General features: G+C 41.2%; 1 protein-coding gene across 17 annotated transcripts in view; it reads right to left on the reverse strand.

The window, feature by feature from the left end:
- The window catches only part of Yeats2 (YEATS domain containing 2), an 83,267-nt gene that overhangs the window by 43,838 nt on the left and 12,144 nt on the right, over nucleotides 1-27,285 (reverse strand). For all 17 annotated transcript variants that reach the window (XR_007973467.1, XR_007973466.1, XR_007973464.1 and 14 more), the window contains 8 exons: nucleotides 25,526-25,623; nucleotides 24,255-24,347; nucleotides 21,317-21,562; nucleotides 19,793-19,908; nucleotides 15,503-15,664; nucleotides 10,765-10,876; nucleotides 7,592-7,636; nucleotides 4,438-4,612 (listed from right to left, as the gene is read on the reverse strand). Coding sequence is in view for 9 of the 17 variants with exons in the window: in XM_052158038.1 (XP_052013998.1) it covers nucleotides 4,438-4,612; nucleotides 7,592-7,636; nucleotides 10,765-10,876; nucleotides 15,503-15,664; nucleotides 19,793-19,908; nucleotides 21,317-21,562; nucleotides 24,255-24,347; nucleotides 25,526-25,623 (1,047 nt within the window). In the remaining 8 variants the exon portion in view is untranslated. The remainder of the gene's footprint in view (nucleotides 1-4,437; nucleotides 4,613-7,591; nucleotides 7,637-10,764; nucleotides 10,877-15,502; nucleotides 15,665-19,792; nucleotides 19,909-21,316; nucleotides 21,563-24,254; nucleotides 24,348-25,525; nucleotides 25,624-27,285) is intronic.

Here is a 27,285-nt window from a genome sequence, read left to right on the forward strand (position 1 = left end):
TCCCGGGGAAATAGAAAACCTTGGAAAGAGACCAGGAGTCATAGATGCAAGTCTCAACAACAGAATACAAGAGATAGAAGAGAGAATCTCAGGTGCAGAAGATACCATAGAAAGCATTGACACAACAGTCAAAGAAAATACAAAATGCAAACAGCTCCTAACCCAAACATCCAGGAAATCCAGGACACAAGATTATAGGTATAGAAGAGAGTGATGATTCCCAACTTAAAGGGCCAGTAAATATCTTGTACAAACAATAGAAGAAAACTTCCCTAAAGAAAGAAATACCCATGAACATACAAGAAACCTACAGAACTTCAAATAGACTGGACCAGAAAAGAAATACCTCCTGTCACATAATAGTCAAAACACCAAATGCACAAAACAAAGAATATTATAGCAGTAAGTGAAAAAGGTCAAGTAACATATAAAGGCAGACCTATCAGAATTACACTGAACTTCCTACCAGAGACTATGAAAGCTAGAAGATCCTGGGGAGATGTTTTATAGATCTTAAGAGAACACAAATGCCAGCCCAGGCTACTATACTCAGCAAAACTCTCAATTACCATAGATGGAGAAAACAAGATATTCCACGACAAAACCAAATTTATACAATATCTTTCCACAAATCCAGTCCTACAAAGGATAATAGATGGAAAAAAACAACACAAGGAGGGAAACCACACCCCAGAAAAAGCAAGAAAGTAATCTTTTAACAAACCCAAAAGAAGATAACCACACAAACATAAAAATAACATCAAAAATATTGCTATTCCTTAATACCTCTTAACATCAGTGGACTCAATTCCCCAACAAAAAAGTCAGACTAACAGACTGGATACGTTAATAGGTCCCAGTATTTTGCTGAAAAGATCTTTACTAATCCTACATCCAATAGAGGGCTAATATCCAACATATACAAAGAACTCAAGAAGTTAGACTCCAGAGAATCAAATAACTATTAAAGAGGGGCACAGAGCTCCTGATGGAGGAGTTGGAGAAGGGGACTGAAGGATCTGAGGTGGTTTGCCACCCCATAGGGACAACGGCGTCAACCGGCCAGACCCCCTGGAGCTCCTGGGGACTGGCCCACCAACCAAAGAATACATATAGAGGGACCCATGGCTCCAGCCACATATGTGGAGGATGGCCTTGTTGGATATGAGTGGGAGGAGAGGCCCTTTTGACCTGAGGGTGTTTAGGGGAATGATAAGGGGGAAGACAGGAGTGGGTGGGTACAAGAGCACCTTCATAGAGGGGGGGGGGGGGGGTTGTGTGTGTGTAAAGTTTCCAAAGGGGAGATGTGAAAAGAGGAAAACATTTGAAATGTAAATAAAGAAAATATCCAATTAAAAAAAAAGGATTACCAAAACAAAACAAAAACCTGTTACCACATTATTCAATATTAGTTCAAAAACAATTATCAGCATAAAATAAATATCAATTACCCCTTAGATATTTTTGGTAGAAAATAAATTCTGTGCTCAAACTCCTAACTTAGGTAAAACAGTGTGTGATGTTGATACTTGACCTTTGTTTGCCAACCTGATTAAGGTCACTAAGATACACCTATGTATCTGAGGGAATTTCCAGAGAAGATTAACTGAGAAGAGACACCCCACTCTGAATGTGAGAGAGCATCCCCCTGGTCAGTGACAGATCATTAACACAGAGTTCCAGGAACACCATGGACCTGCAGGGAGGTCACTCTTGAGAGGAATGTGAACATGTGCTTTACAGGCCTTTGGGATGATTAGTGTTTAGGAGGAATGAGAAAGAGGTTGGATCTGTAGCTAGCAAAGCCCTAAGATCTGTTAGAGTCTAACATAAAGGCTCTTCTGGTGGGACTACAGAGGATCCAATTGCTGACAGGCATAAAGAATGTGTTCATGGGGTTTAAGATGGGACTAAGGACTCTGCTGAGAACTGGATTAGATGCTGTTTTGTCTTATACTCCGGTAAGCAAACACACACAACCAAAACTAAAACAAACCACTACCAACACTGGCTGCTTTCTTTCTATCTCAGCTCTGGTAATTTGAGTGAGGCTGAATTTAAACTCTAGATTAAGTTGATTGGCAGAGGAAAGAGTAAGGTAGTGCAACACTCAGGCTGTCCAGAAGCGATCATTCACTGTGTGTACTGAGGTTCACAATGAAAACTCAAAGTCAGAAAGTGTGTGTTTAAGGGGCATGAACTCAGTAAACAGAACAGGTGCTCTCAAAGCAGTAGCCATTGTAAAGGAGGCTAACATCATGAAGGAATAAACTCATACTTGCACCTGGATGATAGAAATATGGCCTAGAATATGGGACTTCATCTGTGGAGGGCTAAAGAAGCAAAATCACTGCAAAACTTGAAAAGACAAAGCCTGCAGAAGTCCTGTTCAAGGCTACACGGGATGCCGGCGCTATAGTTCAAGGGTGTCAGGCTATATCTCAAACTGGCAGTAAAACCAGCAGTATCCACATGGTGCTGATTTTACAAGCATGCAAACTCCAAAAGGTATAGGGGCTGGAAGCAGGACACAGGACATGGATGGGATTCAAAGTTGTTGGAGCCCAGATGACAAACACAGAACTATAGGATTTGGTATTTGCTTTGGTTCAGTATTTCTTTGCTAGGCCTTTATTCCTTCCATTTGGAATGAAAGTGTTCACTCTGAACCACTGTATAGTAGAAGTATATAGAACTTCTTTTTTTATTATACAGGGTCCAGGTAAGAGACTGCCTTGAGTCTTAGAAGAGACTTTGAATTTGGGCTTTTGAGCAGTGTTAAAACTGTTAAAGCTTTGGAGATTTATGAGTCTAGAGAGATGCTTCAATAGTTAAGAGCATTTGCTACTCTTGCAGAAGACCAACATTTGAGTCAACACCCACACTGGGCAGCTCACAACTGCTGTTAACTCCAACTTCAAGAGATCTGACATTCTTCTGGCCTATGTGCACACACACAGCAATATACACACATCAAAATAAATCTTCCAGGACAACCAGGGCTGCACAAAGTCATAAAACCATGTCATAAAAACCCAAAATGAATTATTATATAAGAAAAATATATGTTGGAGACTCTTGAGGACTCCTGCATTTTCATTCTGAGATGAATATATGCCTTTGAGGGATATACTGTAAGGGTTCAAAAATAATGCTAGAGCTGGAGCTGGCTCAGCAGTTAAGAGTATTGTTCTTCACAATGCAGAGTGAGTACCCAGCACTCACATTAGGTTCACAAACACCTGTACCTTCAGTTCCAGGGGGTCTGATCTCCATGGGGACCAAGCATATATATGGTGCACATACATAAGTAGAACCAAAATACCCACATATAAAATAATCTAAAATTAATGCATATGTAAGTGAAGGTGACAGCGAGTGGACTTCTGATTGTGGGATTCTGATTCCCACTGTCAACTTGACTAGATTTGGAATCACTAGGACAAGTACCTCTGAGGGAGTCTTTGAAGGATTTTTCAGACTGGTGTGTGTGTGTGTGTGTGTGTGTGTACATGTAGTTGATGCAGGTGCCTTCCTTCCTCAGTTGCTCTCACTGAACATGGAGCTCACCAATTTGGCTACACTGATTAACCAGTGAGCTACAAGAGCCTGTCTCTGGACCCCAGTGAAGGGTTACAGACATATACTGCTTTATCTAGCTTTTATATTGACTGGGCATCTGAATTCAGGTTCTCATGCTTGCATTCAAAGCCCATTATAGCTGAGCCAGCTTTTCTACCCTCCTCAGGCTTACCTGAGCAGGTTTTAAATGGGAATGAACTGCTTACATATAAAAACTTAAATAAACATTAACACATTTATATTCTTATTGAATGATAAACTATCATAAAATACGATAAAATGTTGATGTTGAACATTACTTTTTTACAGATTAAATGTGTAACATTAAAGTCTCCTAGTCACGCAATCGGAACCTGAACCAGAAAGCTTTCAGCAAAGGATAAAAATGTAGCGGCTGGAGATGGTTCTGCTTTAAGAGCAACAGTTGACTGCCCCCAGGGGTCGCAACCCAGAAGTTGAGAGCTACTCAGAGGACCTGGGGTTGATTCTCACCATCCATAAGATGGCTCACAACCATCTGGAACTCCAGCTCTAGGGGATCTGATGCTGTCTTCCAGTTTCTGTGAGCACCGGGTGTGTATGTGGTGAACAAACATATATATAGTCAAAGCACTGATGTGCATTAAACAAAAAAATTCAATGATTATCATAACCCTTTCACCCTTCTAAAATGTAGAAATTTATGAAAAACTTATTACCAAAAAGAGTTTAAGTTTAGCTATTTTCATAGCAGAACTGTAGGCCAGAGGCAGCATACCATTTAAAAAAGCGAGTTTCCATTTATTCTGAGTTGCTGGAAATAGAAGTCAGATATTCACACGAGCGTGATCCTTTCAACTAAGAGGACCGCATTACCTTCCCCCACAGGGGCAGCAGGTGCCGGCTCAGGGGACCGTGCCGCTGGCGAGGCTTTCACCGGGGCTGGAATCGTCAGGGGTGGAGGAGGAGCATCAGATATGTCTGACTCAGATGACTGGGGATAACCGTAGTCTTCACCAAGCGAATGCCGATGGAGCTCAACATCCACTACCTGCACAGTCGAACAAGCAGGCTCGTGAGCCATCAGTGTGACGGGCCTGACCCGTGCAGAAAACAAGTGATGCGGACCACACCCCAACAGGCAGCTGCAACTTACAGAAGTAGATTTTAATCATTCTACGTTAATACGTGGACACCTCAGTGCAGTCCCTGTCTTTCCATTTATTCCTTCTACTGCTTAGAACGTTCTTCCCCTATGGCTACCTTCCTACCACGATATCTCAAGCGCCACGCTCTCTGGAGGACTCTCCTTATCCACCCGGCCTCCATCAGGGTAAGCCTGTGGGGCACCTTCTTGATTAATAATTGATGTCAGAGGGCTCGGCCCACCACGGGCAGTGCTTCCCCTGGGCCGGAGTTCTGAGTTTAGAAGAAGGCAGGCTGAGCACGCCATGGAAGACAAATTAGGAAGCAGTATACCCCATGGTTTCCGCCTACATTCCTGATTGATTCCAGTTTTTGCTTGAGCCCCTGCCCTAACTTTCTTCAGTGATGAGCTGCGACAGTGTGGTTGCAAGCCCTTAGGGTGAGACAAATGGCCGTTTCACAGGGGTTGCCTCAGCCATCTGAATAGCAAATATTTGCATTATGAGTCACAACAGTAGCAAAGTACAGTTATGAAGTAGCAATGAAAATGTTATGGTTGGGGGTCACCACAACATGAGGAACTGTATTAAAGGGTGGCAGCATGAGGAGGGCTGAACCACGCGGGAGCTGTTAGATGAAATAAGTCCATCCTCTCCAAGCAGCTCTGGTCATGGCTGTTAGCATAGCAAAGAGACTGAGTCACTATCTTTATGCTCAAAAACATCTAGAGTAATTCCTCAAGAATAAAACGTATCTTAGTCATCTCTTTAGTCCTAGTATCAGGCCATCGAAAGCATATGGAAGGTACTTAATAGATATCTTCTGGGGCTGGACAGATGGCTCAGTGATTAAGAGCACTGACTGCTCTTCTGGAGGTCATGAGTTCAAATCCCAGCAACCACATGGTGGCTCACAACCATCTACAGGCTGGAGCAAGTGGGGACCAGAACAAGAGGGAGAAAGGGAAGGGGGAAAATTAAATAAATAAATAAATGAATGAATAAATAGCTTCTGGTATCATAAAGTGCGCGTCTGTAAACTTTAGACTTAGCTAGCTGGTTATAATGACTGCAGATATACAATAAAAGCACAAGGGTGAGGATAAAACAGGAGGCCTTATGTTTTCTGAGTTCCAAAACTTATTATAAAGCATTAGCTATTAAACAGTATTTGAAACAGTAAAGCAGACACCTGGACCAACTGAATAAAATTATAGGTATGCCAAGTTATCTTTAACTGAAGTGTCAATCATTCTGAAATAAAAAGGCCAATCTTTTCAATAAATAAAGTTAGGAAAACTGGGCATCCATATACAAATGAAGTTGGAACTTAAAGTATAACAAAGTTAACCAAGTACACATAAGAGCTCAAAATCGGCCAAGGAGATGGCTAAGTGGGTACAGGTCTTGCCACCAAGACTGCAGACCTGAGTCCCATCCCCGAACTGTGTGGAAGGAGAGGACCAACTCCTAGAAGTGGTCCTGCGACTGCCACACACAAGCCCTGAGTTCAAACAGGAAGCTCTCGGAAGTGGGGGCCTTGACCCTGACTCTGCATTCAGTTCTTGGACAGTAAAAGCACAGGCAAAAATCCCACAAGCCAGGACGAGTAAGACTGATTCTGAGGCTGCAGAGCTGGCTCAGCAGTTAAGAGCACTCATTACTCTTCCAGAACATCTGGGTTCAATTCCTACCATCCAGATGGCAGCTCACAACCATCTGTAACTCCAGTCCCAAAGCAAACTAACCTTTTCTGAGCTCCTCAGGCACTGGGTATGAATGTGGTACACATGGATATATACAGGCAAAATACTCATACATATAAAATAATCCATTTTTAAAATTAAAACAAAAAAGGGTTTTTCCTTTTAATTTCTTTTCTATATTTATTTGGTTGAGTGCATGTGGAAGTCAGAGGACAATCTGCAAATGCTAGTTCTCTCCTAGCCCCATGTATATTCGAGAGATCAAATTCAGACTATCAAGTTTAGTGAACAGCATTTCTAACCTACTAAGCTATCTGAGAATCTATTAAAATGGGCCATTTTCATGTATATATAAACACACATGTTGCTCTGGTCATGGCCTTTAGCATAGCAACAGAAAAGAGACTGAGTCACTATCCTAGACAAAGGATTTAAACAGACATTTCCTGCATGAAAATACTAACAGACAACGAGCCCATAAAAATAATGCTTGATATCACTGGTAATTTTAGAATGTCAACCATTTCACAACTATAACAGTGACTACCTGTAACTTAAAACCAGAAAAATCACAAGTATTAAAAAAGATGTGGACAATCTAGACTCCATACTTGTGGAGGCAATATAAAATTCCATAGAAAGATGCCATAGAAAATACTATGGTACTTATTCAAAATCCTAAACATAGCATTATCATAAGATGTAATTTCACTTCTGGGTATATGCCTAAGTGAACTGAAGAAGGAAACCAAACGCTATCTGTAAGCCCCTATTCACAGCACCATCATTACAACAGCCAAAAAGCAGCTTCCATCCAAGTGTCCAGGAACACTGGCTTACATGTTGGAAATGATTCAGATCCTAAAGTTTTTGTCATATTTTAAGCCACAATTAGATAAAAACACACTGGGTGGGGGTGGCCAAGAAAAAGATCAAAAGTCAACTTAAAAAAAAAAAGACCAGTTCTCAGTTTTGTAGTACTTGTTGTTGTTAAATAAAAATAATAGTCAGCTGGGGTGGCTGCAAATCCTAGCACTCAAGAAGCTGAGGTAGGCAGTTTGGATTTGGGGTGAGCCTAGGCTATGGGTCCTGTACTAACATATGACCTGAGCACAGCATGCAGACATGCACACACATGCATGTGCACACACATGCTACCCCGCCCCCAATGGCACTTACCGTCTCTGCGCCCAGGGTCTGTAGGCCAGTGTAGGTCCTATCCAGCTATTCAGAGACAAGGGGAAACATTAGACTTCACTCTGATCACGAACCTGAGTACCTAACACCAGTTCACTGCAAGCTAATCCTCAATACTCTGAGGGAAATTTGAGTAAAGCCAAAAATTAATCTTAACTATAATTAGAAAACAATAAAGAATGCTTCACTAAATCACATCAGATTGATTTGTACAGTATTATGTGGCACTAAGAGAGTTAATAAAGTTGCGTGAAAATATTTCAAATGGCAGGCTACAGAAATACACATTAGTTTGTAGTTACAAAACAAGACTGAAAATTATGAATGAAAATTTAAGAGGCACAGCCAAGATTAAATACTTGAAATACATTAGCACCACAGATTTATTTTTAAGGCAAGGAATATAAACTAAAGAGTTTACAATTACATTGAAATTCTTACTATCACAGCATTTTTACTTATATCCCACACTAAAAAAATAATAATTTTGATACCTTATCAGTACAAACATTATACAGTAAGACTAAAAGGAAAAACAGTAAGTTGAGCAGAAAGACAAAATGACACAGACAAAGTGGATCTGGGTAGAGCTGTCGCATGGGTTTGAGGGTCTGAACTGCAGAGTAGGCAGGCTGTGCAGTAGCCCATCCAGGAAGGATACTCAGTCTGCCATACTTTGGTGCTCTGAAGATTAAAAGCAGTAACACAAGTAATAGTGGCGACAGATTTCAGGTGTGGCTTCATGGGGACACAGAGACACGCTTATTGAAGACGTTACCAATGCCATGGACAGAAGGACAGCAGTGGGCGTCGTCGTTCTGGGAGTCCAAGCCCATGCACTGACAAACAGCATGGCTGGGCACTGGAGGGGAATCAGGGCCTCTTCCTGTATCTTCCTGAGGGTGGGGGCAGATTCCCAGCAGAAGCTTCTATCTGGGCTCTCGGATTCCAGGGTGGGAGGCAGTGGGTGGGAGAGGGACAAGATGTACGTCGCCAATGCCTGCTTTAAAGTGGGTACTTCTCCAGGTGAGAGGCTGCCAGCTGAGTTTAGGGTTAGTAGGGAGCCTATGGGCATCTGTGGTAGGATGTGCAGGATGTGAAGGATGCGCAGGTTCTGGGGAGCAGAACCTCTGAGCAGCGAGTCTTGAGGTCTGGATCCTGAGATCTAGAGTTTTACTATTTAAGCTCTTAGCCAAGGTGATAGCTATTCAAAAGACAAAGGCAACTGCAGGCTAGATCCATACCTCTAGCTATCTTCTAAAGATACAAATAAGTATCTGGATAATCTGTCTAGCCTCCATGGACACCTATGTAGACACATAGTTAAAAATAGTAAATCTTTTTTTAAAATGTACCTTACTATAATTTTAAAAGACTCTTCTTTAAGACTAGGTGTGGTGGTACAAACCTTTAATGCCAGTAGTAGGCAGAGGTAGACAAATCTTTGTGAGTTATAGGTGAGTTTGATCTACATAGTGAGAACTTATCTCAAATATGAACATACAAAACCGTGTCTCCAATAACCTTCCACTGAGAACCACAAAAACACTCAGCAGGTAAGAACTATGTGAGCGTGGCCCTCAGCTGGTGAACCAGGGCAGGGCCACTGCCAGAAAAAGTGGAAATGCAGTGAGCAGAGCAAAGCACCAGCGGGGCTGGGGAACTGGCTCAATGCTAAGAGGACTGAGCTCGTGAGGAGGCCTGGGTTCTTGTCCCCACACCCACACAGACGCTTGCAACTCTCTGTAACTCCAGCTTTAGAAGATCGGAATCCCTTTTCTGATCTCTGTGGATACTAGGCAGACATGCTGTACACATACATACATGCAGGCAAAAACACTCACATGTAAAAAATAAAAATACATTATTTTTTAAAAAAGCAAAGCACCTGCCCTTCTCATCAAAGCCCCTCAGCTCTTTACAGCTGCGTTCTATTCCTCTCTCACATAATGTCATGGAAACCTAGGTAGGACAGTGCTTACAGTAGTAAACGCTGCTTGCTGTATATCATCAAGAAGTAAAGTCCCAGCGTCAAAACTGAAAAAGGTACATTTGTATGACAAAGGTAATGAAGATGAAAACTCTTTGGATACATGCAACTATATTTAGTTCAAATTTTAGGAGCTCAAATGATAACCACAAAAGAAGGGTAACTTGGGGAAAGCACACTATTAGAATTAAGTCACATATAAATGACACAACTTATTACTTCCACTACAAAAAATCCAAGAAGAACTTTGAGAATGATGATAATATTTACATGTATTTATTATGTAATTGCAAAAAATATTTAAAAACAAATACAAAACATAAAGCAAAAAGAAAAAAAAAGAGCAGAAAAACTAGCCATAATATTATTATTTCAATTAATCCAAGATTTTGGTATTATTTGTTTTTGGTTTTTAGCCTTTAAAAAAATCATGAATCACTTTTTATATGTGGTACTGAGAATTTCTTGCATATGCTAGTCAAGTGCTCTACCTCTCTACACTACATCAAAACTCTAAAAACTGTTTTATCTTCTATTAGTGCTGGGGATGGGATCTAGTGTCTTACTCACTGACCATAGACTTGCACACACTCAGACTTCTGCACGCAGCACTAATGCTCTGCCTTCATGTACAATAGCAGCAGTTACATAATGCTATAGCCATCGTTGTATAGAAGATATTCAACAGATATGAATTGTAACGGCTCTATAATAAACTGCATGGGTAGTAGGACCAATGAAGGATCTTACGTATTGTTGCATTCATTGTTGGCTAAACATGTTCGCTTCCCTTAATCTCCATGTGTGTATTTTGTGTGATGCTTGTACATTGAGTGGTAGAGACTGAACAACACAAAGTATCTGCCTCACATGCTAGAAAACTAAGTAAGTGAAAAAGGCTGAAGTAACAGGGTCTCAAGCAACATAGTAATGGTGTATTTGATAAAGAACTGAATCTTTTCTTTACTTGGAGTCAGTTCCCCTTTTTAAAAAGTATACAGTGTCAAGTAGCTGCCTCCCCAGCTCTGAGGAGAAGGCAGCTGCAGCAGTAAGAATCATCGCTCAAAGGATTACCCTGCCTCCACCACATGAAGCCACGGTCAGGGTCAAAGCAGGCAATGCGACAGACACTGTGTTTCTAAGGAACAATGCTCTGCTACAGTACCTTCAGATTGTGTATGATATCTATCCGCTTGTTCTGGCTGTCCTTAAAGTGAACTTGCACTCTGACAGGAAATTCACCCCAGCCTCTTCTAGTCAGATGAAAGGGGGGCTCTCTAAGGAAAAGCAGAAATTTTAAACATTCACCTGTGTTTATACTCATTCTAAAACAGTTTTCCTAAGAAACAAAAGTTTATACTCATTCTAAAACAATTTTCCTAAGAAACAAAAGAGAAATTCACATCTTCCCAAAAAACAATTAGGTTTCTTCATGAGACGCTAAATCAACATGTTGCATTACACACTCTCTCTCTCAATAGTAATAAAACTGTAACTCAAGGCTACATAAAACTTAGTACTAAATGGTTATCGTTAATAGGCACAAACTGTATAATCCAAAATCCTTTCTTAAATGGAACTAGTGTGACACTACAGTGTCAGAAACCAATTGACATCTGACAAGCACAGGACGCAAGATGTACATCACAAACCAAAATAAATCATAATCATGTTCAATCTAAAAGTGGTAATTGAGTTGGGTGTTATCTGCTAAAAGAACTTCATAAAAAGAAAGAAAGCTTTTCATAATATGATCTTCCCTACATCGAGGCTGAATCTTAGAGTAAAGAGTGTATATTTGAATGCAAAGGGACTAAAGACTATTCAGTCACAATATAATTAATAAAGAAAGACAAAAAGGAAAATGAATGAATGACAGGCACAGTGTTACTAACTGACTTGGCACATGGAGGTCCATTATTCTCTTTGATTTTGTGTACATGTGAAATTTTCCATAATAAAAATAATTTAGAAATTTAATTGAGATCTTGAAGTAGTCAGACTATATACTTAAGTTAACAGGTTTGTAAGTGAAAACACCTATGAATCTCTGAGTCAGAATCACTGTAATTGGACGCTGAGCTTGGGAGGGAAGGCACTCTGTGGCATAAGCTTTCGGAAAACTAAGACATGAATTCTGTTAGGTCAGAGCACAGAACACAGCACAACCCTGAGGAGTCTGACAGCTGAGAACCAACAGGCAGACCCAGAAGCAGGCATCCAAGACCCAAGTCCCGAGCTCAGGGGCGGCCTGGGAAGCAGAGGGAATAAGCACCGGATTACAGTACAGTGAATGGGATTTAAAGTAAGTTAAAAAACATTTCAGTGAGTGGTAGTATATGAAATATTTCCATTATAAATACATTTTTGCATTTTCCTTAAAAAAAAAAAAAAGTTTTGGGGGCTGGAGAGATGGTTCAGCAGTTAAGAGCATTGACTGCTCTTCTGAAGGTCCTGAGTTCAAATTCCAGCAACCACATGGTGGCTCACAACCATCTGTAATGAGATCTGACACCCTCTTCTGGTGTGCGCCCTCTTCTGGTGTGCACCCTCTTCTGGTGTGTCTGAAGAGAGCTACAATGTACTTACATATAATAATAAATAAAATTTTGAGCCAGAGTGAGCAGAGGTTCTGAGTTCAATTCCCAGAAACCAGTGAGTACAACTACAGTGTACTCATATACATAAAATAAATAAATAAATCTTTAAAAAAAAAAAGTTTCCCCAAACCAAAAAGCCAGGTTGTTTTAGCATAGAATTAATGCCAATATGCCTCAAATTGTTCCATAAAATAGAAACAGAAGGAATATTGCCAAATATATTTTATGAGGCACAGTCATCCTGGTACCCAATCACAAAAAGATTCAACAAAGAAGAAAATCATAGATCAATTTCCTTTATAAACGTGAATGCAACAATACCCAATAAAATATTTGTAAGCCAAATCCAAGAATGCATAAAAAAGATCATCCACCATGATCAAGTAGGCTTCAGCCCTGAGATTCAGGGATAGTTCAATATATGAAAATCAGTCAATGTAATGCATCATATAAGCAAACCGAAAGAAAGAAAAAAACCCCACATGATCATCTTTTAGATGCTGGAAAAACTCCTCTGACAAAAATCCAACATCCTTTCATGATAAAAGTGCAGGAAAGATTAGGGATGCAAGGGGTGTACAGAAGCAGAACAAGGCCACATGCCACCATCAGTAAGGCAGGAAGCCAGCATCAAATCAAATGGAGAAAAACTCAAAGCAATTCCACTCAAATCAGCAACAAAGCAAGGCTGTCCACGCTCCATATCTGTTCAGTGTACTGCTCCAAGTTCTAGCCAGAGCAATATAGCTAAGGAGATCAAGGAGATGCAAAGGGAAGAGTCATCCCAGTTGTTATGATAGTACAAAAGCAACCCCAAAATTTCTACCAGGGAACTCCTATGCCTGATTAACACCTTCAGCAATGTGGCTGGGCACAAAATTAACTCAAAAAAAAAAAAAAAAAGGAAGGAAGGAAGAAAGGAAGGAAAAAAAGAAGGAAAGTGATTCTCCTATATATAAATGACAAACACACTGAGAAAGAAATTGGGAAAACAACACCTTTCACAATAACCACAGATAATATAACATTATCTTGGGGTAACTCTCACCAAGCCAGGTAAAGATTTATGTGACAAGAACTTCAAGTCCAAGAAAGAAATAGAAGAAGACCTCAAAAGATGGAAAGATTTCCCATCCTCATGGTTTAGTAGGATTTGCACAGTAAAAATAGCCATCTTATCAAAAGCAGTCTGCTGATTCACTGCAATCCCCATCAAAATCCCAGCACTATTCTTTACAGATCTTGAAAGGTCAACATTATATTTCCTTTGGAAAAACAAAAAACCCAGTATGGCTAATACAATCCTGAACAATGATAGAACTTCTGGAGGTATAATCATCCCTGATTTCAAGCTGCATTACAAACCAATAGTAATAAAAACTGCATGATATTGGCATAAAAACAGATGGCATTGGCATAAAAACAGATAGGTTGACAGAATGCCCAGACATAACCACATACCTGACTTTTGATAGAGAAACCAGAAACATACAGTGGAAAAAGGAAAGCATCTTCACCTAACTGGTGTCTACATGGAGAATGCTAATAGATTCTTTTTTTTTTTTTTTTTTTTTTTTTTGGTTTTTGGAGACAGGGTTTCTCTGTGTAGCTATCCTGGAACTCAATTCTGTAGACCAGGCTAGCCTTGAACTCAGAAATCCGCCTGCCTCTGCCTCCCAAGTGCTGGGATTAAAGGCGTGCACCACCACCGCCAGGCTGCTAATAGATTCTTATCACCCTGCTCAAAACTCAAGTCCAAGTACACCAGAGACCTCAACGTAATACCAGATACACTGAACTTGAGAGAAATTAGGGAACGGCCTTAAACACATTGGCACAGGACACAACAGCTCAGGCACTGAGATCAACAATCAATAACCTTATCAAACTGCAAAGGAGACCATCAACAGAACAAAGGCCAGCCCTCCAAACGGGAAAAGATTTTTACCAACTTCACATCTGACAGAGAGCTAATATCCAAAATATATAAAGAACTCAAGAAACTAGATATCTGCAAACCAAATAACCCGATTAAAAAATGGGGTTTGGAGTTAAACAGAGACTTCTCAGCAGAGGAATCTCAAATGGGTGAGAATGTTCAACATCCTTAGTCATCAGGGAAATGCAAATCAAACCAACGGTGACATTCCATCTTACACCCCTCAGAATGGCTAAGATCAAAAATTCAAGTAACATCAGATCCTGGTGAGGTTGTGGGGCAAGGGAACACTCCTCCATTTGCTGGTGGGAGTGCAAACTTGTACAACTGGCAATCAATTTGGCAGCTTCTCAGAAAACTGGGAAGCGTTCTACATCACGACCCAGCTATAACACTCCTGAGCATATCCCCAAAAGAAGAGAGAGCTAGTGGAAAAGAGCCACGGCAGACACAAGGGCTGGTTTTCAAAGAGCTGTCCATATGGGAAATTAATAGATAATCACAATGGAGGAGGGGCAGGCTCTAGGGGCTGTGACAGGACTTGAGGTTTTGTGGCTTTGTTTTTGGAGACAGGGTGTCTTATTGTAGCCCTGGCTGTCCTGGAACTAGCTCTGCAGACCAAGTTGGCCTCAAACTCACAGAGTTCCTCCTGCCTCTCAAGTGTTCAACTAAAGACATTTCCCACCACCACCCTGCTTGACTGAGGTGTGTTTAAGGAAGGAGGAAAGATGGTCCAGAAACCACAGATGTGAAAAGGAAAACACTCCTTCCTAGACCAGCACTACAGAGAGAGAAAGAGGGAGGGGGAGAGAGTGCAGAGAAACATAATTGTCACTTTAAGGAGTTCATCAGGGTCAGGATTAGAATGCTCTGTGTCACACAGGGACATGAGCAATTTCACTGACACTATCAATAAAGTATAAGATAGTAAGGGCGTTTAAGAGCTGCTAACATCATAGAGAAATGCAGAGAATGCATCTAAGTAACAAATTTCACGTCAGTACATACACCATCCCATCTCCCCAAAATAACTAGGTAAGTCTGTGTACAGAAGAAATACCACTGGGATTACATCTGAAACAGTGACATTATGGGGAACTGTAACATTTCTGTAATGTTAAAATAGTGTATTTAATTATCGGTAACATTTTCTATGCACTAGTCTTTCAAAGGCTACCAACACAGCAGTGACAATATGACAGGTGACAGGGCCAGTTCGAAAAACTCTGCAGAGGGAAGCCACAGCAAAAGCTATCTAATGACAGAGAATGGGTAAGAGCAACTAATTAACAGCATGAGCATTCCTAAGGCACACTACAGAGTTATCGTTTCCTTAGTAATTCAGTGATCTTAGGTGTGCTCACCTAACTTCCACAAGATCGTTGGGTTTATAGCTAGGATGAAGGAAGAACCACACTTTCTTGACAAAGTGATTAATGCTGGGCTCTCTGCGAGACCCTCGGACATACACCATCCACTTATGGGTTGACTGGTCATTTTCTTCCCGCTTATCTGGAGGTATGTACCTGGAGAAGAGAGAGAGAGAGAGAGATGAGTTTCTTCCTTCAGAAATCTAACCATTTGTGCTGGCGAGGTGGCTCAGTGGGGTAAGGTGCTTGCCACAGCATTCTGATGACCTGAATTTGATTCTAGATCAGATCTTAAATTATCCCCCTTAGATAATGTCCTGATCGCCACACGTGTGACCAGATGTACAAATCCATACATGCAAAGGTGGTGAGCATAGACGCACAATGATAATAAACTAAAAACCTAAAAACTAGTAACTGAGGCCGGAGGAATGTCTGAACAAGTGAGCGCCCCGGTGCTCCTCCAGAGGGTCTGCGAGCCCAGCACCACAGAACGGCTCACGGCTGTCCGTAAACTCCAGTTCTAGGGCATTGGATGCCCTCTTCTGACCTCTGTGAACACACACGTGGTAGTTGTACACACACTTAGACAAAACACAAATACACATTAAAAATCTTAACAACTAATAATGAGTCCCTGCTTAAGACAAGACTAAAATCCCAGCAGTAATTATCAGCAGTCACACCTGACCAGTCTCTAATCCTTACTTTTTCTAAAGCCTCCATGTCTACTTAGTTCCCTTCAAGTTTGTTTTCTAATTACCAATACCAAACTAAAAGAGAACAATCAACCTTGGTTTCTTATGGAGTGGGTATCTGAGGTAGATACACTGGGTGTGACCACGGCACAAGAAGTCTCTATCCTTAGTGGGCTTTGCTTTCACTAGTGAATGGGACACCCTTCTTAGTTTCTAGTGAAAAGCGTGGCCATGGCCTCTGATGTGCTCATTAGGTCTCTGATTATCCTCAGTCCCACAAGGTACAAGATATGCCACACCCTATCCACACAGGCGCTCTGTAAGTCTCTGAACTCTATTTGCGGGTCAGTTTTAATTTAGGGAGAAGTGGCATTTATAACAACACTGAGCCTCCTTGACTGTTAGTTTGACTATTGCTGTATTCCTTTTAATAAGTTAATTTTTATAAATTCTTTTTGAATGGCTAGCCTGCTTTTTGTTTGATTTACTGAGCATGTTTTGATTGCTAATATAAATACGGTTTCTAAATGTTATCTAATATGTGGCTTACAAATAAGAACTGACTTTTGTGTAATGATAACATATTCAATAACCTTATTAAACTTTCATTAATCCTAAAGATAATTAAAAAGTTGGTTTAAGGGCTGGTAGATGGTTTGGCAGGTTAACACTGGCCATGCAAGCTTCATGATCAGAGTTCAATCCCGGGAGGTCATATAAAGGTGGAAGAATGATTCCACATGGTATCCTCTGATGAACACACATACACACATGCACACACAAACATGCACATCACACACACACACACACACACACACACACACGCAGTTCTAAAAATTGTTTTACCAAACTTATAGACTTGACAAAACAATATATGTGCAATAGATCATATATCAGAAATGTTTGCCAAGAACATCTCCAGTATACAGTTCCAGCAACAGGACCCAGCATGGTTAACTGAAACATCCCGTTCGTTTTCACAAATAGGCCACGGAAAGTACAAAAATGTGGAGCACTACCATGATGGATATGCAGCAACAGTGGTTTTGTTACTGCAGTAGCTGACAGTTAGAACCTGGTGGTGACCTGAATTGGCTACATGTTAAGACTGTCAGTGCTGTCCTACTGTTTGTCCACAAAGAGGATCTTGTGAGAGATGTGGTGACACTGTTCTATACAAAAGTCTTCACTGCTGCTAGAAAACAAGACAAACCCCAGCTGGTGACCCTAGAGAGGGCTGCCAAGTGCAGGCTCCTTTAGAATCAGACCAGGCAGTCTGTGGACACACCACCAAGTGTGAATCTGAGAAACACATGGAGGGTTGACAGATGCGCATCCTAGGACAGTTTAGAACTTCCCACTTGCATCTATCGGCAGACTTATTCACTCATTCATGACTCACTCCCTGGGGGAACATGTGAGAGGGGGTGCACATGGCGGCCAGAGGACGACCTCTGTGTAGCAGTTCTCTCGTTGATGTCTACGTGTGTTCCAGGGTAGAGCCCAGGTCACCAGACCCACGGGTCAAGTGCTTCTACCCACTGGACCGCCTTGTCAGCACCCACGCATGCCCCTCTTCCTTTTTTAAAAGCTATGCATGGTGGTTCATTAATTTCAGTACCGGGAGGTTGAAGTGGGTGGTCTCTATAAGGTCCAGGTCAGCCAGGGCTATATAATGAGACCCTGTCTCAAAACAAAATAAACCCGAACTACACACAGAATAAAATTTTTACTGTATCACTATCAATAAAACAAAAACTAGCCGGGCAGTGGTGGTGCACACCTGTAATCTCAGCATTCTGGGAAGCAGAGGCAGGTGGATTTCTGAGTTTGAGACTAGCCTAGTCTACAGAGTGAGTTCCATGACAGCCAGGGCTATACAGAGAAACCCTGTCTCGAAAAGACCAAAATCCAAAAAACCAAAAAAGAACCCCCCCCCCCAAAAAAACAAAACCAAAAATCAAAAAAAAAAACAAAAAACAAAAAACAAAACAAAAACCCACCAAAAACTGACTTAAAAGTATTTAGTATCAAAATATTCATCAGGGAACCAAAAATGAGACTTTTTCTACTTGATGGTAAATACCAGTGACTTTATGATTTATGATAGAAATCTCATTGGCTTATGTTCTGGACTCAGTAAAAATCTTAATACTGATTTTTTTTGTTCATTTGATTGTTATCTGTTTGTTAAGTTCCAAGTTGGGGTCTCACTATGTACCCCAAGCTGGCCTTGAAGTCATACAGAGGAAAAGGAGGAAGAGGAGAAGAAGAGGAGGAAGAAGAAGAAAAGGAGAAGAGAAAAGAAAGCAGGAGGAAGAAGAGGAAGAGGAAGAAAATGAAGAAAATGAAGGAGGAGGAAGAAGAAGATGATGAAGGAGGAGGAGGAGAAATAAAGTACAAAATGCTACCATACTTAGATTGTGAAATGTTACATATTTGGGTATTCTGCCTGCGTGCACGTCTTGTGCATCATGTGTGTAGTACTTGCAGAGGACAGAAGAGGGCGTTGAATCCCCTGGAACGAGTTATAAACAATTGTAAGCAACCACATGGGGGCTGGGCATTGAACCTGGGCCCTTCAGAAGAATATCCAGTGTTCTTAATAATTGAGCCCCCTAAATCATTACATTTCATAAAAGAAATAAAGGAATGTTCAGGAAAAAAAAGACATTGGTTTCTACTTTGATAGGGATAATGACAGCTAAATATGAAATGCGGAGATTATGAAAGTGGAGGGAAACATGTCTTTGAAAGTCAGAGTAAAAACCAATATAAAACCTGACCACCTCACTGGCTCTCAAATAACTGAATACCCGGGCACATCGGAGCATGCCTCCTCTCCTAGCACTCTGGAGCTAGACGTAAGCACTTCTCTATAGAGTTCTAGACCAGGGAGACCCTGCTCAAGAACAAAACAGAGCAAACAAAACACAAATACAAGTAATAATAGTCAAACACCTAGATTTGCTCTGAAAGCGTAAACAGCAACTGGGAATGGTGGTATGTGTCTGAACATGAGCTATGCAGACTGCAAGCCTGGCAAACACTGGCTCAAAAATCAATAAGCAGGGAGGGGTTGGGAGGTGGCTCATGGGTTAGACCATGGGCTGCCTTTCTAGAGTTCCAGGTTTGCTCCCAGAACCCACATGGAGGCTCTCAACTCTGTGACTCCAGTCTCGGGGATCTGACGCCTTTTTCTGGCCTCAGCGTGACACCAGGCATTCGTGTGGAACACATAAACACGGACACTCACACACATAAAATAAAAATAAGTAACTGGAAGTGTAAAAGTATGCTACCCTGTTTCTTTTATGGTGGATTCCAGAGTAAACAGCCCATTCATCACTAGGAACAGTCACAGAATATCACTGAATCAGAGAAACTGCAGATGAAGTCTTCTTGTTCTATCTACTAAGATGCAAGATTCCTCTACAAATATTTCTAGATCATCATTTAGTTTTCAAACAAGCTAGGAAGAAAGAATTCCAGAGCCTTCCTCCTACTGTACTACCACTGCAAAGAAGCAGTGATGGCACAGTGCTCAGGTCTGAGTGGTCGGCAGGAAACACTTCACAGTACTCACTTGGACACATTGCCGACTACTATTGTTTTCTTGACAAACAGTCGTGAAGTCTCATCTCCTGTGAGGTCGGCATTCCGTAGTTCCCGTCTGTGGGAGCCACTAATACTAGATGTGTCCTGAAAGAAATGACAGTGACATTTGTGCTCATTTAAACAATATTCGATAGGGTGCTGACACAATGAAAGTCAAATGAAACCGCTCAGAAGGTTTATCTTGGAGAGCAGGGTCTTCTACAGCCTGGCAGGCCTGGGACTTGGTATGCTGCTCTCATCCGCTCTCCCAAGTGCGGAGACTGTGGGCATGCACCGCCACACCTGGCTGTATAGTTGGTCTTGTTGTTGCTGTTTAATTTATATTTTATGACTTTTTTGCTTGCATGTGTGCTGCTTCATCAACTGTATGCCTGGTGTCCACTGAGGCCACAAGGGATTGTCGATCCCTAGGAACTAAAGTTACAACAACTATGAGCTGCCACGTGGGTGCTGGGAAACAGACTCGGGAAGAACAACCAGTGCTCTTAACCACCAAGCCATCCCTCCAGCTTATTTGCCTTTTTTAAAGAAAGAGCTGGGCATGGTTGTGCATGCCTTTAATCCCTGCACTTGAGAGGCGGGGGCAGGTAGATGGGATCTTTGAGTTCTGAGGATAGCCTGGGCTACAGAGAAACCCTGTCTCAAAAAACACCACCAACAACAACATCTAATCAGTAAGTCCAGGGATGTAATAGTTGGTAGAGCGCTTCTCTGGCCTGGACCAAGCCTTGTGTTAAGGCTCTAACACCATATATTCCAGGTATGAGGCACATGCCTGTAATCCCGGCTTAAAAGATGGCAGTAAGAGAAATAACACTGACCAACCCAAGTAAATCTAAATATTCAAAGCCCTAACAATGAGGTATCAACATATGGGCTATTTTAAAAAGGCCTTCCTGCTTTACTTTTTCCAACGATAGACAAGTTAATTTATATAAAAAAAAATAACGATTTGTTTTTATGAAAATTAAATCAAACATTGATGTCTGAATATATGGAAAGCTACTTGGAAGTTCCCTTTATAACTGAAGCTGTGTATTTTGTTTTTGGTATGTTAAATAACAGGAGTTACTACTTAGACCTTTAGCAAGATCTCGGAACTCCAATTCTTAAGGTTCCTTCCCATCTGTGTGAATGACATCCAAGGGCTACGCTGCACTCTGGACTGCTATGCTCTAAAGTGAGAATATCAAATATACACACCCCCACCCCACACCCCCACACACAGCTAATTTGAGACCAGCCTGGCTATAGTGCAAGATGCCCCCCAAAAAGGGCATCCTCACCTTCTTAGTTAGGCCTATACAATGGTTCAGTCCTGTCACTTGGGAAGTATGGTAAGAGATATCTCAAGTTTTAGACTAGGCCTGGTCAGCCCAGGCTGAAACCCTATTTCAAAGAACCAAAGGTCCTTTTCTCTGCTGTAAAAATCAAATTACTTATGTCCTGCCCACATTTAATGAACAGCAGGTCCATCCCCCCGAGCCGATACCCTTCCCGTATTCCGGTTTGGTCTCTGCTCCCCGGTGCTTGAGAGTCTCTCCTCCACATCCATGTTGCTGTTATTGTCTTTGTCAGACAGGAAGTCATTGTGCTGAGATAAAGAGTCACTTTCAGAGTGATTGGCAGATGGGGTTTCTGATCTCTGATTTGTAGGAGATGATGACCTAGAAGGTGATTCCAAAAATTTCTTGATAGCAGGGTGATTAAAAGCCATCGGATCAAATGTCTTTAATCCCTAGAAAAATGAAAGAAGCAAACTTAATCAAATCCATCAAAACTGGTGAAATCCTAACTCCTGAAAACTCCTACCTATGTTAAGATCACGTTAATGGTTTTTCAAAAATCTCTCCATATCCTGGATTGAGAGATGGCTCAGCTAGTAAAGGCTAGGCTATCAACCAAAAATAAAAGAAAATGAAAAAAAAAAAAAAAAACCAAAAATCTCTCTGCATCTGTAAATTCTTACACCTAGCCTAGTATCAACGAAACAAAAACTAGAGTGCCAAGTGATTGTGCAAAAGTTCGTACTCTGAAAGTAAAACTGAGCCAAGCATAGTAGGGGTGCACACCTGTGAATCCATCACTCGGGAAACTGAGGCAGGAGAATCTGAAGCTCGGGACATCCTGGGGTACATTTGAAAAAGTAAAATAAGAGCTTTCTGTAGCTTAGCTGACTCTCTAGCATGCAAGACAGTACCAGACATATGAAGCATAACAGAACATGCCTGTAATCCTGGAAGCCAGGAGGTAGAAGCAGGAAGGTCAGGAGCCCAAGGTAAGGTAAGTGTCACTATCCCCAGCAAAATTTAATTTTAAAAGGACACAGAACCAGGCACTGTGGTTCCCACTGACAATCCCAAGATCTTTGGAGTCTAAGCAATTAAGTAAGTAAATTAATCTTCCATTCCAGGTTACCCTGGATTATAGTCTCAAAACAAAATATGAAAGTACACAGTATAAAAAAAAATGAAACCCACAATGGAGCTAAAAAAAAAAAAAAAAAAAAAGACAGAAGTAGAAGCTTTAAAATCAGCAATGTAAAACATTCCTTCAGGCTAGTTCAGGGGCCAAATAAGTTCAGTTGTTTTTAAAGAGGTGTCATTGGGTCTTCTAGAATACATGGCACACACTCACAACTTCAACTCTAGCGCCAAGGGAATGGATCAGAAGGACTCGTCTGCCCCTACTGCCCACTGGTACCTGCACTCATGGGTACATACCCAGACACAAACACATGTGACTTAATAAACAAACAAAAACCACCTGTATCACTGGCTAGGCATGGTGGTACAATCCGTAATCCCAGGACTTAGGAGGCAGGCAGAGGCAGGACTGTAGTTGCTAGGACAGCAGGAGTTACAGTGTGAGATTTCATCCCAACATATGTGTGCGTACACACACACACACACACACACACACACACACACAGTGGGGTGGAGGCAGAGAGGGAGACAGCTATTAATCCAAACTAAAGCCATGATCTGGGTAAAGAGACTAATGTTTTAAAATAAGATATACAGCTGATTAATTCAGTAACAGCCCATTTCAGTACTATGTGTTCTCCAAACTAAAATAATTAAATGTCTATATAAAACAAAGCCTAGATTTCTTGAATGTTTTTAAAAAAATTTTAAAGGTTTAGTTTATCTGTATAAGTGTTTTGCTTGTATGCACGCATTGCAACCTGTGAATATCTGATACCTGCAGAAGACAGAAGAGGGTGTTGGATCCCCTGAAAGTAAAATTACGGAACTGCAACCCAGCACATAGACGCTGGGAACTGGACACAAGTAAACTCAACTACTGAGCCGTATCTGCAGCCTTCAGTAAATCTTAATCAAAACGTCAGGAGCTAAAACTGGTACATTTCTAGACATCCAAACAGCACAGATACCAATGGTAAATCAACAAAACACTAAGCAGTTTTTCAAGGTATCTGCTTACAGTCTCCTTTACCTCATGCAAATGCAGCTCGTGATGTCTACCGTGCTGAGCCAATATGGAGCCACTCCATCAATGACGCCAGAATTATGCAAAGTACAAGTTTCACAATTCATGTTCACCCAGAATCTGTAGCTTCATTCAGAACTAGTCTAAGGGGTTGTTGGTGTTACTGAATTGTACCACTATATACCTATCATCTGAGAGAACCTGGGGTCAAGGACAGGCACAAACACACACACAGAAGAGGAGGGGGGAAAGGGGGTCTTTGTAGATGCAGTCAATTTAAAATGAAGTCATACTAGACCAAGTCAACCCTCAGCCAGGACTAATGTCCTTAAAGGAGCCTTAGATGCAGAGAGATCCTAGGAAGACACCCACAGGACAATGCTTTATTTGCTTGCTTGGTTGTTTTGTTTTATCTTACTGATTATGTGCTTGTATTTTATAGTCTCTGATTTTGGTTTTCCACAGGTATTGTGTATGTGTGTCTTTCACTGGCACTCTGGTGTTAATATACAGCTACCAGGAAAGAGAAAAAAGGAGTAAAAAAGCTTTATAGTGAGCGTTGAAATGTTATGATGTCTAAGAACTTAATTTTAAGTGCTTTAAAGGAAATGAAACAATAGAATTTTAAAGTGATGAATCTACATGGTATGCAAACATGTTTGTCTTTTTCTTATACTGAAAACTATCATTAAGAAGTAGCATTTGAAAGCACAAGGCATGCTGGGTAAGGCAAGCAAAAGAAGAACAATAGTAGGCGCTGCAGTGAGGCCTCCCTGCTAGCATAAGAACAGCAAGGACAGGAGCATGGAAGGCACACTGCCTGTCGCCCTCCGTTCCTCAGAAAGGTGGCCAGACTTACTAAATGCTGAAGGCCAATATGCGGAATGTCTCAACGGCAGGGAATCCACACGGCCCTGACTTCCCCCAGACAAGGAGAATGGTGACTGGGAATAGGCTGGCGTACGAGGAGCACTTACCTCAGAAACCTTCAGGAGACCAGCAGAAGCATAATAGTTTGCTACAATGCAGGCTCGGAGCTTATCCATCATCCTTCTGGCTTCAATCAGGCGCTAAGAACAAGTGGGAGTTTAAATGTTGTTTAAGTGGGCCAATAACAACAACGGCTTAAAATCCACAGAATAAACACAAACAACAAAAGCAAGAACTCAGCTTCTTGAATTGCTTCAACAAATAGGTACTTCTTACCTAATTAAACTGGCAAAGATGCAGGCTGGAGATGTACTTCCTGTGTGTAAGCAAAGCCCTGCAGCCTATGCTTCTACCCAGAGCAGCCTGGGGAGGGGGCAGTGGGTGTGCTTCCCTGACCAGTAAAGTCTTAACATTTCCAAATATGCTGAGCCTGGTGGCACAAGCCATTGATCCCAGCACTTGGAAACCAGAGGCAGGCGGATCTCTTAAGTTCGAAACCAGCCATGTCTACAGACTGAATTCTAGGACATCCAAGACTACATGGAGAAACCCTGTCTCAAAAATGCAAATCCAGGGGCTGGAGAGATGGCTCAGAGGTTAAAAATGCTGGCTGCTCTTCCAGAGGTCCTAAATTCACTTCCTAGCAACCACATGGTGGCTCACAACCATCTGTAATGGGACCCAATGCCCTCTTCTGGCCTATATACAGGCAGAAGAACACTATACATAATAAATAAATCCAAAAAACAAAAACAAAAACAAAAAAAAACCAAAAAACTACAAATAAAACAAAAAACAAAAAATAGTGTGTGAGCATATTTATTAATTAAAAAATAACTATAGTATACTGGGAACAATACCAAAAAGGATTATCTTTGGGGATGGAAGTTCGAGTAGAACTTATCTTTTCTCCAACTTTATTTTGGGTTTTTTGAGACAAAGACTCATGTGTCCCAGGTGGGCTTCAAATATACAGAGTAGCTGAGGAGGGCCTTGAATGTCTGGTTCTCCTGTCCCTACCTCCCAAGTGCTGGGATTGGGATCAGAGGTGTGTGCCCATCCCTCAGCAGGATAATTTTTTGTTTTTATTTTGAGACAGAGTCTCATTCTGTAGCCTTGGCTGCCTGAAACTCATGATAAAGACCAAGAAGTCTTAGAACCCACAGAGGTTCATCTGTCTGGGCTCTGGTATGCCGAGATTAAGAATGTGTGTCACCAAATCCAACATTGGGATTTTTTTTTTTTTTTCAAATAAACCCATCATATAATATACTTTCCCTTCAGTGAACTTAGTGTTTTCAGTTTGTCGTTGCTCTACCTGGTCAATGACATCAATCTCATGTTCCTTATTCTTCATCTCAAGAGCAAACTGCTCCTTAATAATAGTCTCAATTTTCTGCACAGCTGCATCTCGAGCTATAGAAAGAACACAAAACATACCAAATTAATCAGTACCTACTGATTTAAATCAGCAGCCAAAGAAACCAGCCCCCACCCCCCAAAAATCAGAAACTGCTTTGGGCTCATCACACAATAGCCTAAACAAGTGCACAGAAATATGAAACTATATAATCTGTTCTTAAATGGTTCAGAAAAAAAACCATGTTTTTTTCATCTGCATGAAACTGTCAGGAAGGGAAGAAAAAAGCAAGCTAATAACAAAATACCATGTAACAGACAGACAGGTCAAAAATATAGTTAATAAAAATCTTTTATTTTTCGTGCGTGCACATGCACATGTGTTCACACACATGAATATGCAGGTATTTGTGGAAGCCAGAAGGTGTCAGATAGCTTGGTCCTGGACTTACTGGAGGCTGTGAGTTGCCCAGTAAGCGCTGGGAACAAACCAGCAAAGGCTCTAACTGCTGACCCTGAGCCATCTATCTATCCAGCCTCAAATATATATATCGTATTATGTTAGTTTAAAAAAAAAAAGAAAGATGAACTATGAGTCAAAATGTTAATGTAATCAATAGTTTACTTTCAACAAATTACATAATGGTGAAATACCAATGAACCATAAATCCCCCATAGCAGCTACAAGCAGGGTTAGTAGTACTAGAACAGTGTTTTCTAAATTCCATTATTCACAGATGACCTTCAAGACTGTTATCATATCTGGCATGTTCCCAAACATCCATGTGCTAAAAGCTTGGGTCCAGCTAAGAATGCTATTTCGAGGTCTTAGTAAGTCTAGGTGTATGACCTAGTACCTAGTTGGAGGAAGCCATACCTTTGAAAGATGTACAGATGCATACCCCCACCCATACCTGTTTTTTAATGCAGGGTTTTTCTGTGTCACTCCAGCTGTCCTGGAACTTGCTCTGTAGACCAGGCTGGCCTCAAACTCAGAGATCCACTGCCTCTGAGATTAAAGGTGCTCAAACCACCACCTGGCTGAAGCATCCATCTTCTCCTAAGTCCCTGTGGCTCACTCTTTCCCCTTCAGCTTCTGGACTCTTGCACTGTGAACAGTCCCACTACTACAGAATGATTTCCTGATCTCCTCCCTCACCTCAGGCCTAGGAGCAATGAAAGCAGCCAAGCTCTGAAAGCAAGGGTCAAGAGAAGGTTCTCCTCCTTTGTTTAACATTAGCTAACGCCCAAGGGAAACATCTAATGAGTACAATTAATACTTAAAAGTAATATTATCCTATTTAAACAACAGTATCCATGAAATAACCTGATCATTCTTATTTCTACATACATGAAAATAATATGAAGTTATATTAAAAACCTTTGTCACATACAATTACCTCACATTGTTATTCCATATTACAGAGACATCGAAAACTTTGATTTTATACTATTATTTTTAAAGATTTCAGCTTTAATTATATGTTTATGTGTGTGAGTGCAGATACCCACGGAGGCCAAGGAAGGCATCTACTTCCCTGGAGCCGGAGTTACAGGTTATTGTGACCTATGTGACAAGGATGCTGGGAACCAAACTTGGATCCTCTGCAAGAGCACTGAGTCTGGGAGCTAGAGTGAGCGAGGGCTCAGCGTCAGGAGCACTGATTACTCTTGCAGAGGAAACAGGTTTGATTCCTAACTCACACTAACTGACAATCT

The sequence above is a fragment of the Apodemus sylvaticus genome, chromosome 15 (assembly GCF_947179515.1).
Source record: "Apodemus sylvaticus chromosome 15, mApoSyl1.1, whole genome shotgun sequence".
Classification (NCBI taxonomy): Eukaryota; Metazoa; Chordata; class Mammalia; order Rodentia; family Muridae; genus Apodemus; species Apodemus sylvaticus.